This window comes from Labrus bergylta, chromosome 21 (genome assembly GCF_963930695.1).
Source record: "Labrus bergylta chromosome 21, fLabBer1.1, whole genome shotgun sequence".
In the NCBI taxonomy this organism is placed as follows: Eukaryota; Metazoa; Chordata; class Actinopteri; order Labriformes; family Labridae; genus Labrus; species Labrus bergylta.
In genome coordinates this window covers 4,526,589-4,540,406 of record NC_089215.1, presented here as the reverse complement: position 1 = coordinate 4,540,406, position 13,818 = coordinate 4,526,589, and the positions used below count along the sequence as shown (strand labels likewise).

The 13,818-nt window shown below is 41.9% G+C and overlaps 1 protein-coding gene across 15 annotated transcripts in view; it reads right to left on the bottom strand.

Annotated features, from left to right (window-relative positions):
• The window catches only part of tanc2b (tetratricopeptide repeat, ankyrin repeat and coiled-coil containing 2b), a 169,125-nt gene that overhangs the window by 68,896 nt on the left and 86,411 nt on the right, over window positions 1-13,818 (bottom strand). Inside the window, exon 1 of one of the 15 annotated variants that reach the window (XM_065949875.1) lies at window positions 4,487-5,238. The exons of 12 other annotated variants lie outside the window; for them this stretch is intronic. In XM_065949875.1, the coding sequence (XP_065805947.1) occupies window positions 4,487-4,598 (112 nt within the window). In that variant the 5' untranslated portion in view covers window positions 4,599-5,238. Of the gene's footprint in view, window positions 1-4,164; window positions 4,441-4,486; window positions 5,239-13,818 lie in introns of those variants that run through there. 2 more of the 15 variants (XM_065949877.1, XM_065949880.1) reach the window with 2 other exon arrangements.

The following is a 13,818-nucleotide window of genomic DNA, read 5'->3' as shown; positions in this document are numbered from 1 at the left end:
CAGGTACCACAAAATACCTGGTTTGAACCGAAAGTAGACAATAACCACATCAAGTAACTTTCTCATGCAAAGATGCAACCCCAAAGAGGATAAAAATGACCAAAGATGAAACATGAAGTGAAAATATCCACGTTTTATGTTAATAAATATTTAAATATAATTTTAGAAACGCACTAAAAACTTAAGATGTAGAAAACAAAGGAGAAATACATAAAAGCACAGGATGCCACATTGTTCTAAATTTAAACCCGAGTAAGAACAAATAGATCTTCGTATAAAAAACAAACAAACAGAGGGCGTCTGCTTTTAAGGTCAAAAAGCTAAATAAGAAAATGTCAGTAAGCAGTGGGGCTATGTGACGTGTTCTTTTGGATTTTATATCAAGTTCAGTTCTAGCCACTCCTGGACTGATACCTCAGTAATCGGAATATTTATATGGGTATTAAGAGTCCAAGTCTGGCATTGCTCTTAATTCTGTATGAGCTTTAATCTACTTTGCTGGAAGATGGATATTGATTGAAATTCCTCCATTTCAGGTGATATCACTATAAACACATTACACTTTTTTTCCTCCCCTAGTTATTCCCTCATTGCATTAGTGTGTTCAACGCATGAGGACTACACTTACATACTAACTAAAAAACAAAGCCTGCCTTACATGGGTAAAAGATTTTGCCATGTGAGATCATATTTGTGAAAAATACAAAAGGATCAAGAATGGTACCCTGAGGAACGCCAAAGTCAATATAAGATATAGAATGATATGTTTGAAAGGGACTAGACAAGTAATAACCCAAGACTGCTGTCCATATCTCAAAACTGTGAATAAAACTGTGTTAACAAGAGCAAGAAAAATGTGCCAGCCAAGAACAGACACTTTATTTACATCAGAAATGGTTCCTTTACACTTGTTCTGCAGGGCTGTTTCCAGTGTCAAAGTTTGTAGATGCCATTTGCCATTTAAAAGATTCGGTGCAATGCTTAAAAACTTTTTTCTTTAAAACTTTACCTAGAAAATGGTGATTGCATAAAATAGGCCAGTAATTTCAAAAGGTCGGCACTGTCTGGGTTGCATTTCTTTAGCAGATCATGTGTCTGCTTTTTCTGAAAGCTTTTGGGAAGATTTCTAATTGCAGGTTGTTACCTGGCATTGACACTGGTTGCATGGTTGGAGGAGGATCAAGCACACAAGCGATGACTTCATCTTCCTAATGGCAGCAATAACCTTGTCTTCTCTTGTCAAAATAAGAGATTGTAATTCTAGATCCTTGGGAGTTTTTACAGAGTTGAAAAATACTGGCTCCCTTGAATTTAAACTCCATTTTGAGAAATTCTGGTTGATTGTCAGGGAACCGATTTAGGACTATGGACAAAATGGATTTTCATTTCTGTACAGGGCTGAGAGTTTCTCCACTGAATCACCTTTTGACAACATGGGGGAACATAACACCCACAATCTAGTTTCGGACACCTCGAGAATGGAGCTCATAATCACATTCTCCCTCTAACCTTTAGCACTGTGAAAAAATGGGTTTTAAAGGACACTGGTGTCGTCAATACTTGATTTATAGCCAGGGAGTCATGCATGGAACAGACTGTGCCCACCCGCCAATACAGTCACTCAGCAGGCTGCTTTTGTAATCAGGATTGAGTGTTGAAAAGGGCCTGCAGCTCCATCAGAAACCCAGACGTAACACTGCCACTAAATTGTGCATACAGCCTTTAATACACTTTAATATACTTGCAATTAACATCACATTTATTTTAAGAGGCGTTGACTATTATAGTCCAGCAAGGGCTAATTTTTTCCCAATTAGGTCAAGTAAGGCCTCAACACTGACCCCAAAGAAGCTGGATTTAGACAGACTGACATTTCTTTCATAACTATCTTCAGCAAACAAGCCATTTGTCTGACACACACTCAAGGGATTGGAGGGGAGGGAAATTGGGCAATTATAGAAATCAATACCACTCTGAACCACCGCAGAGGGTATATGAGGTTTGATTTGGCTGATTTTCAGGTAAGTGGGCCACATCAATTGAGACGCCCTCGACAAAAAAGCTAAAGCCTTTACTGACTTGCCTTTTGAATAAATACAAGATAGATACTTGAAGATCTCAGGAGGAAAGAAGATGCAAGAATAACCTTGGAAAATTCCCTCCATCTGCCACATCACTAACTTTACCATTTCTGACAAACAAGACATGAAATAGTCTAGTCAGTTGAAATAGTATCTTTAGATTTTCTTGGAATAAAAACTTCTGAATCATCACGCAGCTAAAATGTCCAGAGAGGCAGAAACAGAATACAAAAGTCATTGTGTCACAGTCCTGAAAGATAAAACGAGAGATGGGAAGACGAAGCGGGCACGGTCGTATCACAGGACATTTGGAGGGAGATATGCGCCGAGGCACACCTTGTTACAAAGTCAAACACATGGAGGGAATTCAAATGAGAGACTAAAATTGCCTAAACGCCAGAAATAATATCTGAAGGGGGGATCCTGCAATTTCTCCAGAATGATGGGATGTGTTGGACCTGAGGATAGCTGTCTCATACCATCTATGAAGAGGTTGTTCATCAGGATATCTCACAAGAACCCACATTGGCACAACTGGGAGTGATACATGGAGGCATAAATGGTAAAGCCAAGGAATACGTTGGAGTACGTTACTTAAACCAATAGATGGCCTAAACTAGACCCTCCCTTATACAAAACATGGATCAATAAGTGTCAGACCTTTATCGGATGTAGCCAATTAATGCCAATAAATTTGGCTTCAATTGCACCTGTACATACAGTATATATGTTTGAATGGACAGTTACTATCATGCACTGTACTGTATATATTTTGGAGTTGATATTTAGGCTTTGCTTTTATATTTAAGTATGTGTGATTCTCTTCCTTATCATTTCAACTGCTTAAAATCAAAATATAATTTGTGCAAATGCTAAACAAACATACAAAGCTAAGTCAAAGGGATTACAGTGTCTTGCATAGTAATTTACTTTTTAACATTTCCCAGAGTCACAGCCTGAAATTCAAATAGACTTCTTTGGGCATTTAGTGTTTGATTAACAAACAAGAGCAGTCAGAAAAACAGAAATTTTTTGGATGCTGAAGTTTAAACCTGAGGCAGTTGGATGCACCTGATCTTGGTGCTTGGTATTGAAGCAAAGCAACCAAAACTTTTCTTCTTCTTTTATTTGAATAACATACTTTAGTACCCTGAAACTTAAAAGAATATGGACTATTTTGTGTTGGTCCATTAAATAGAACCCCAATAACTCCCTTCATACTAAGAGTTAACATGACAAAGTATGGAAAAGGGACTGAATACTTAAACAAGGCTCTGAATCTGAAAATGAATGTCGTGTACTGTTGGGGATGAAAACTAAATGAACATGAAGCTAACTGTAGATAAAAGCTGTTTATAAAAAGATATGAGATGGTCACATGAGACACCTAGAAACATTCCTCCACTGTGGACAAAATCACCAGGACGATTTAGCCAAACTGAAACTAAACTTCTGTGAGACATTGTCTGAAACGTCCTGAATGACAGCTGACAAAGTAAGCTCATCAAAGCACTCTCCAGGTGGTTATACTAAGTGATGTGAAAACTGGCCGTGGGCACCTCATCAAAAAGCATTCACCTGAGACTAGCCATAGCAGCTGCTGATGAGGTGCTCGTGTTCCGCTTGCGGGCGGTGTTATTGAGACATTTTGTTCTGTTCACACACCAGATAGATAACGGTCCCCTGGGGGAAGAGGCAGAGGGAGGCAGGGAGCCTGCAGCACTGGATCCTGAAGGAGGAACCGCGTCCCAGCACATGACAGGGTGATTCTGGTACACAACAACAACAAGAAGCTGCTGCTGCTGCTGCTGCTGCAGACTGCAAGGTGTGGGGGAAAAGAAAAACTATCCCCCCACCAACTTCAACCCATTTATGCAACCATATGCTACATATGATGATGTGCTCTGGAAGGAAAAGTGAGACACACAACAACAAGAACAAGCACCAGCAGCCGCCCACAGCTTGTGCTTAGACACACACTCCAAACAGACATACACATATGCACGCGCGCACTCAAAGACAATTGAATGCTCACCCACGCTGACGCATGAAACAGAGCAGCTCGCCGCGAAAAAACACTTACATTATGGTACTCAGGTTGATTCACAGGTCCTCGAGCCTACATTGTCATTAGAGTGCAGCCCTTTGACAAACGCATCATTTCATGGAGAGAATTTACTTTCCTGCGCTCCTCCCCGTCAGCCCCATGTCTGCACAAAACGTCATTCAAACCAGCGGACGACGCGGCCGCTCCAGCTGCGAGGTTTCAGAGAGCAGACAGACCTGGGGCGAGCTCTGGCTGAGCGCAGGTGGAGTGGGCAGGTGAAAGGTGGAGGGGGGGTAAGACAGTTTGCAGGCACAGATGGAGGAATGTAACAAGCAAAAGAGGGTGTGGCGGTGCTCACCATTCTCAAACCAGATAGCACATTCCTGAAGGCTGGGGTACGACACCAGCTCCCCTCCTTCCCCCTCCAGCGACACGAGCAGTCCTTCCTCCCTGAGCGATGACCAGTTCATCAAAAACCAGAACCAAAAAAAAGAAAGGAATAAGAAATTCGGAGGAGAGAAACACCCGCAGCTGAGCAGGGGAGGACAAATGAGGTGGAACAGACGCTCTCCCTCTTTTTTCTTCTCTCGTGTTTCCTACTAGAGGAAATCTCCACAGGTTTCAGTGCTGATGCTGCCCGCTCTGCTCAGTCGCAGTAAATGATACAGAGCCAGGCAGATATGGCAGTGGCGGGAGGAGTGAGTGGAGGACGAGGAGGAGGAGGAGGAGGAGGAGGAGGAGGAAAGAGAGGCAAGGAGGAAGGAAGAGCGCAGCAGTCACTGTGTCACTGGGGGACACAGAGGTGACACCTCTACGATGGCGTTTGTACCGAGGGCTGACAGGTGACCGATACCTTCACCGCTTCGAAGCAAATGAAACAAACAAAAAAAAAAAGAAAAAAGAGAGAAGAGGAAAATAAACAACATGGGAAGCGTTTCCTGTGAGGCGCTCAGTGAGTACAGATAGCGCCGAGCTCCTCATTCGCCCTTCCGTGACTGCATTAGCGCTTAGCGTGTTATGTATAGATGTGAGAGGCGCACTCGCTCTCTACAGGAACAGGAGCCCAGGTCTCCAACAGATGAATGGTGCAGTGCTGCTGTTGTCATGGCAACCGCAGAGCAAAAAAGGAGGGGGAGTAAAAAAAAAAAAAAAGGGTGGGTATTGAGGGAGGAAAGAAAATGGCATAAAAAAAAAGGGAAAGGAAAGGAAAGGAGGGAGGGAGGGAGGAGGGTATTATTAAAGGGACACAGTTCTGCCGTTCTTAGATGGAGCTTTGGGGACACATCAGATCATAAGTGGTGGAAAAAAGAGGAGAGGTATTATCTGAGAGGAACAAGGGTCTCAATAATACCTACTCCTTTCTTTCCTCTAAGGTTCAGGCATCCCTTGCTGTCCTTGTTTTACCCTTGAAAGTGTGTTTGTACAGCTGCAGCCATTTTTTTTTAACGGCTATTCAGGAGTTCAAACCCACAGGGTAAAGAGTTTTATTGTGTACCGCCTTGGCTTTTGTTGGGGCTCATATCCGTTCCCGAAAACAACGGCCTTACAGCCCAAGTTATTTTTATTTATCTCTTCCACTCACACTTATTTCCTGAGGGTCACATCTCCAAACGCCGGCCACGTGCTGCATGCTACCAACAAGTTTGAAAGGTATACGGCATCCGGAAACGCTGCCCTGCTTGCAACCAGAACGTGTGTGCTGCTGCTTTCTGAATCTCTTTTATTGTTTTGTTTTTTCGACTGTGGAGACAGATACATGTAAGCAGCACTTTGAATCCAAAACAAATTTCCCCAAGGGGATCGTATTGTACGGCATTGTGTTGTTTCTTATCGCACTGTGTCCTATGTTATCGTATCATTTCTCATGTCAGAGTATTGTGCAACAGTTGCAGGTCAATGCTTACTATAAGCATCTAAGCTTCAACCTGGATCTTAAACGGTCCCTGCTATCAAACATCGCTGTTGGATAATCTTTCCATTTTTAGCTGTTGTGGCAAAAGAATATAACTTTACGTTTACTCACGCGGCACATTACAAGTGATTTGTATTGCAGGCTTGTTTGCACATTGTCACCAACATGCAGCATAATCTATTGAGAGGACAAGTGGGGGTGTTTGATCACATGCCTGGCTTTAACTGTAGGACACTATTATCATTCAAATGAGCTCACATGATAAATGAGCTCCAGGAGGTTGCATAAGAAGCATCAGGACACAATTATAACTCAGACTCTGATGATGACTACGGTTTAAAAAAAAAAAAAAAAAAAGAAAAATCTTCTTTGAGTGAATTTGACTTCTTGTTTCCTGAGTTTTGTGTTTGTTTGAATACAAGCCGTGCTTAATAAAAGGGTATACATCTTGAGCAAATGTGTGTTCGTCTTTGAATTCCCTCATGCAGCTTTTTGAAGCTTGAGGCTATAAAAAACATAATCTTTATTCCCATTGCAATAACAGACACCTCTGCTTATGAAATGTATTTTGCTCAAAACATGGCAACATCACCTTCCCAGGGTATTTTCCCTATATTTACATGACAAAGACGTTGGCAGAGTCCCCCTCCTTCCTTGTGATTTTCCAAAAGCAAAACAACATCTAAATTTATTCCATCTACAAGATTTCTTAGTGATTTTACAACAAAACTGTTTCCATAAAAAGTTAAAAGCTATTTGAAAAAGTGTTGTCTGCTTTGTTCTTACCCATTTTTTTATTTTATGGATAAAGATTTCCATATTTTTCTGTCCTAATCTCTTCAGATATTATTAATCTTTAGTGACTCATTTAGTTTCCTTTGAATATTTAATCAATAATTAGTAGTAGGCCTAATCAGTAATTCACAACATTTTGTGAAAGCTGAACTTTATTCAGTAATTACCACATAATACAGAGAAACAAGCTGTGAAATAAAAAAAATAAACGCTTCTGCTGTCTCCTACCTATAACGGCAACACTTCATCTTTACAGGGAAATAGAAAAGCGGAGATGTTGGAGAGACGTTAGAGTACCTCGTTGAACTTTCATATTCCTCAGGTTAAGTACAGTTTGTGTATGTGCGGCGGCACAAAGGCATAAAACACTATGGAGAAAGAACATGTGTTGTGTAAAGCAGAGTTATTTGTTCAATGTAAGCTTAGCACGAAGGTAGAAGCAAGTTGGTTAGCTAAGCACAAAGACTGAAAGAAAGGAGGAACAGATAGCCGGGTTTTGGTTCAATCATAACAAAATTGGTTGCAGACTTAACTATACAGAAAAGAACAATAAAGCCAAAGAGGTGATTGTAGCAAAGGTTGTTAGCATTGACCAAAACAAGGAGAGCCCCCGTTCCCAGCTAGCTGACCACCTGATGTAGCTTCATACGTAAAAGATAAGGGGACTCCTACTCTGTTTATTTATCTGTTAACCTAAAAAATACCACAAACAAGATGGTTAGCTTAGCACAAAGAAGAAAAACGAAAGGAGAAACTGCTAGCAAAGTGTAAAGATAACAAAATCCAACTCAATATTCAATACTTTATATGCATTTGTTTTTCCAAAGTATAATAAGTGAGAAAAAGAGGCGCTTGTGGCAGAGATGTTTGCATTGACCAAAGCCAGGAGAGGCCCGGTTTATCTTCATGCTAGGCTAGGCTAACTTTGACTAGCTTTAACTTTACCACATGAAAAACTGAGCAAAACTAAAACACTTCAGTAGTTTCAGTTTCTTTAGTGGAGCAGCTTTGATTTGTTTCCCTACATTCATTTCTGAGTTCATCTATCCCACAGGTTATTCTACAGAACATCTAAAACACTTTTTAATATTTCATTTTAAACCATCCAGACTATAATGCTTACATTATATCAAGATTTCTCTGTCACCGCACTTAATCTAAGAGGATCTTTGGTGCTCCCCCTGAGGGCACCGTACTTCAATTTCTATTATACCGTACCACACTTAACCTTCACTCTTTATTTGTCACCTGTGACAGAGGAGCTGAAAATGTCACATTTCCTTTCAGCCGAACAAATGACTGGAAGGATCCGTGATGGCTGGGACGGTTAAGGGAAGGCATAATAACAATAATTGTAAAAAAAAAACCATTTTGTCCAGGTGCATTCTGGGTGAAGCGGAGAGGGGGGGTGTGTGTGGAGATTGAGATGTCCCAAATGTCAGTGTTCATTTAAAAAATTCACAGCAGATGCCAGATGCCGAATAAAAACAGGAGGCTGGTTTAAGAGGCGTGGAGACCGGGAGATTGAGACGTCCCGAATGTGAGACTACATTTCAAAAATACACTGAGGGGACGAAAGATATCGTAAAGTGTAAAATGCTTGGTGCAATGCAGGTTTGAGTCCAATGACATCATGACTTAATGTTTTAGATTTGAAGGTGTTAAGACCTATGACATCATCTGAACCATCGTCTGCCTTTAAAGCAATGTTTTTTTTACATTACTGATAAGATGCGATTAAAGAGGTTTGATGCAAAGCAGAATTGTTGGGATATGCTACACTGAAAATAATCTGTGAGAGAACAATAGAGGAAGAGATTTTCCCCCAAGTTTGGATTGTCCTTGAAGCATAAAAAGCATAAACAGCTTTCACTTGTTCTTGTTTTGTCCAAAAAAAAAAAAAAAAAAAGCCTTAAGGTGCATTACTGCAACCTTGTGCATTAGATTTAAAAAAAACAAAAAAAAACATTTGGTTCACTGACAGAGCTAATCAGTCATGAGAGAGATCAGGTTTAGTGCTTCAAAGTATTTCAGAAGAAGATACCAGCACCTCAGGCAAGCATGGTGATGTTTTTGCACATCTTTTTTTTTTGGTTTTAATAAAGTTTGCTTCTTTCAGACAGGCAGCTATTCTTCTAATGGAGACAAGACAATCAAGAAACTCAAGTAGTTTACTTTAACCCATTCAGAGTAACCGGGCTTGTTTGGTAGCATTTTGGAAATACCAAACTGATGTGCCAAAACTAGGCTTTGTATTAGGATGGACGCACCCTCAGCGATGTCACCGAGTTGGTTTCTGAAGAGGCGTTATGAAGCTGAACGATGGTGGCCACCATTTTGGAGATGCTATCACATCTCAACTTTGGATCAATCAAGAAACAGGGAAAAAGTTTGAGTTTTGGGCCTTAAAGAGCCCATATTCTGCCCTTTTTGGGGTTTGTATATTTAATCTATGTTCCTACTTTTGTACGTTCACAATGGCTAAAGTCATAAAAAAGTGTCTGTTTTCATGAACTGCTCCTCCTTGCTCCCTCTACTCTCTGAGTCCGTCAGCTACACTCTGTTGAGCCCACACTGTTAGACCCCACGTGGGCCAAGTCTGCTCTGATTGGTCTGCCGATCCGCTCTGTCGTTATTGGTCAGTTGCTCAGCACGCGTCTCGGAAATTTCAACATGAGCTGCAGGGCCACAACGAGCCAATGGGCTTAGATCAGTGATCTCACACTGACACATTTTTATCGAGGGGGACTAGAACCGAGCGTTACATGCAGCTAATGCTACAGCTAACAGGAGGACGTAGGAGAAGCCGCATTTCCACAGAATTTGAATTTTTGCACATAGATGTGCCTAAACATGCACAGGACACATTGAAAACACACAAAAGAGCAGATAAAACCAGAAAAAGAAGAATATGGGACCTTTAAAGAAAGTTTTGTTTTCTTCTTTCCAAGTGTTGCTCATGGTGAACGTAGGCTCGAGGCTAACAGCTGCAACACGCTAACATATCAGTCAACTCTAATTCTGCAAATTCATAACCGTTACCAAATTATTATTTTTTTGTACCAGGTTGTAAAGAATGGGTATTTCACCGTGGAACTAATGGGATCCCCTTGCCTCAAGTGGACACTCAAGGAACTGCAGTTTTGTGCATTTCACAGTAGTTTCATTTTTCAACACCTGAGGCTGCAGCTTGGCCAAAACAGGAGTTTTAATCAGAGGGTTTAAGGCAGAAAAAGGATACTTTAAAAAACCACCAAACACTCCCACTGCAGGCCCAGGACTGAAGCGCTCATCACTAGCAGCTAATTGAACAGCGCTCGAGTGTTTTAATGTGGATTCCTTTAATTCCACCCACACATTGAGCTGTTAAACCTGACTAAGCAGTTCCGCACACACTCTGCCTTGTTAATCCTGACCATCAACACTGCTGCTGAGCATCGCTATGCCTGCGTCACGTGACCATTTAGAAGTTAGCTTACTGTAGTAGATTGCCACTTAATCACACATCACTCTTTCACTGTAAGCACCAGTGAGACAATTGATTTTAGATACACTCATATCGCCGTGATAATTGCGGCGGAGGAGTGGGAGAAAAATTAGGGGGTGTAATTAAATCAGGCCTATTCTCAGGTTTTAAGGCCAACGCAATTTTTCCTGCTTTATGTGGCAACCCATTGGGAGGCAATGATTGTATCGATTGCTTCCATTAATTAGGGCAGAGCAAAGTAATCTGGAGAGGGATGTTGGAATAATTCTCTTTAAATGTTTCAGAGTGGAGCAGGACCGATCAATCAAAAGTTGGGGTGGGGAGGGAGTGTGGCCGGAGAGACTGACGATTGAGCGAGGTGACAAATAAGCAATCTCGAAGCGAACTCAAAATAGCGACAGAGATATAACTGGGTGAATTAGCGATCATTTGCCACTTATAGCCTCAGACAACAGTGGACTAAATATAGAGCATGTTGACTCAGTGGTCGGGGGGGGGGGGGGGGGGGGGATCAGTTAAAACATGCATGAAGATGAAGGAATGCTGCAAACATGTGTTTTCATGATCGCACAGCCGGAGACAGAAAAAAAAAAAAAAAAGCTTCAGATCAGGATTTGATCTAAAAATATCTTAAACAGTGAACGTTTTTTTTTTTTTCCTTTCTCCAGAAATGGCTTGTAATTATGCCGCATCAAAGAGACGCTGTTCTCTAGAAGCGGACAGTCGGAGTCACGCCCAGCGCTGGCAAACATTGTGTTAAAGAGCACGCAGGCTGTGAAACTCTCCTGACTGTAAGGTCTGACCTTTCCCAAAGGCGGAGGGGATTAAAGACACTTCCCCTTTGAGGTTAAACAAAGTATAAATAAACAACATGTTACTTCAGATGGATTTGAAAAGGGGGAAAGAATCCAGTTTGGAAGAAAGCAAATGTTTCCTCGCATGTATTTGACATCCGTAGATAATCATGTGAACTTGTTATTCGTCCAACAACAACAACACATATACAACATTTTGCACGCCGTTGAAGCGTGGAGCGGCATGTCTCTTTTCACAAGTCGACCCCTCGAGCGTCTGAGGGCCCCCCCCCCCCCCCTGAGAGTCTTCATGCAGGCAGCGGAGAATTACATCAGAAACTCAAAGATTCTCTAAAAAGGTCAACGCTTTCATAGCTTCTTCATTCAGACAGAGCCTTGAGGTTGAAGAAGTCCTCCCTAAGGCTAATCAGGGACTACGCAGGAGGGCAGAGAGAGAGAGAGAGAGAGAGAGAGAGAGAGAGAGAGAGAGAGAGAGAGAGAGAGAGAGAGAGAGAGAGAGGCCACCCCGGGGAAGATCAAAGTGCTGCAGCCTTTAGACCTGCTGCTGTTTGCGCTCTAATGTGCTCCTCTGCCACCTCTCTCTCTCGCTCCCACCTCTGCCATTCTGCCATCTCAGGCATGGGAGGGGCCTCAGACGACAGCACACCCCACACACACACACACACACACAAACACACACACACACACACACAAACACATGCCTTCTGACTGTCAAGCTGTGCAGGAAGTGCCGCTCAGTTGAATTAATTAAAGGGTGAGAGAGCCGGGGTGGATGAGACCTGGTGCAAGCTGGTGCTGGATGCCAGCAGAGAGCAGGTCTCTGTGGATTTGGAGGACAGAGGGGACAGAGGCCACACGAGGCCGTTTGCGCACGTTGCTGTGGATCTGATGCAAGAGCAGCTACCCTCCTATAAGTCCTGTTTTATAAAACGTGTCATCTGAGGACGGTATAAAATGACTTTAAATCTACTTTTGTTTTGTGTTGGACACTTCGACCTGTGGGCTGCAGCAGCATGAATCAAATCTCCAACCTTTCAGTTTAGAGATAACCCTCTCATATGTACACGTCATATATAGCAGCTTGCTTCTTAACCCTTGTGACATACTTAAGGAACTTTTGGTGCACCTTCTGGACGATGCAGCATCTCTCATCTCTTTGTTGATCTTGACTGAACATTACTAATTTGTGTCTTCAGATGAAAAGTCTCATCCCTCATGTCTTAACAGTCGAACATATTTGCAGAGATTCTTTGTCACTGAGGGTGTAAGAAAGAGATTATTTTATCAGCGTGCTGTCAGTCACATTGTCTAAAAGCTGCCCAAAGTCATCAGCGATTACAGGACTTAAAAAGACGTTAGAATTAAAGAATCTTGTTTCTGATGTCAGGACTCGTACAGAGGCATCGGTTATAATTTCAGTTCCTTAAACCGGGTAAAAACTTCTCAAATGAGCTTTAAGTAACTTACATAATGATAGCTCTTATTTAAAGCCAAACCATTGTCTCTTGTCTTAACACCAATATGGTTTGCTGCATCTGAATTGTGAACGTTGAACGTGTTTTCAGACTGTTGCAGGCGCCAAAGTCTTCAAATCTGAAACGCTTGTCAGCAAGCTTTCTTATAAAAACATTACAAAAACAATTGTTGCTACAACGTGGCTGCTTTATTTTGAGAGTTTAAGTCGAGGTTGCATTTTCATTATTGCTCACTTGAAGGCAAAGCCCTGCCATGTGCCAGACAGCACAGGGGATAGTGTTTAACAAAGGCGGGAGAGAGAGAACGTGTTGGCACAATAGCTGCACACAAAGTCAAGGAATTCCATGTTATCTTTGTCAGTGACTTCCTTATTACAACAGATGACACTAATACACACACAAAAAAGGGTTGTGTGACAGCGACGTTAATCTGGAAGGATTAACACAGTGAAGAGCTCATCTTTGCCAAAATTGTATCTCTCACTGTCAAGACAGGCATGAACACTTAAGATGACACATTTCTGCAAAAGGTAAAAGGTACTTCAGGAGCACAGACGTACAGAATATAAAAAAAAAAACAAACAGATGAAATCCCTAATTCCCCCGAGTTAAAAATCTGAAAAAATTCAAACAGCTCACGCGGCCAGCAGCACCTGGCTGTCAGGACGTAACGAGCAAAGCGAGGAGAAGTGCGACTGTACTACGAAGAGGTCTCTCCGCACGTCAGCACGGGGAATAAGAATACTACAAATGAGACGCCACTGCACATCATTGATGACGCTATTATTAGCCTCCATTGTTCTCCGTCACACACACGTATAATTATAAGTAGCTCTAGGTTCACATACGTCCTGAAGATATGAAACAATCCCCTCTGATTCACACAGATGACAGAGTAGATATTGAATCAGGCTGAAAAAGAAAAAAGTACAAATGGAACAGAGATGGCTCCTCAAACAGCAGAGAAAAAAGGTGTGATAATATTGGCTTGGTTTGGAATCTAATTTTCAAGTCCTGATCCCCCCCCCCCCCCTCCCCCTCCCGCTCCCCCTAATAGCAGCACCCACACAGATCCCCTCTGCAGCGGTGTGGCACACCCAGTTAGAATGAAAAGAGAATCAGTTTTTTAAAAAACCCATAGTTTGGATGACCCGTGAGAGACGAGCATAAATCATTCTGTGTGATGTCAAAAAAAAAAAAAACCCA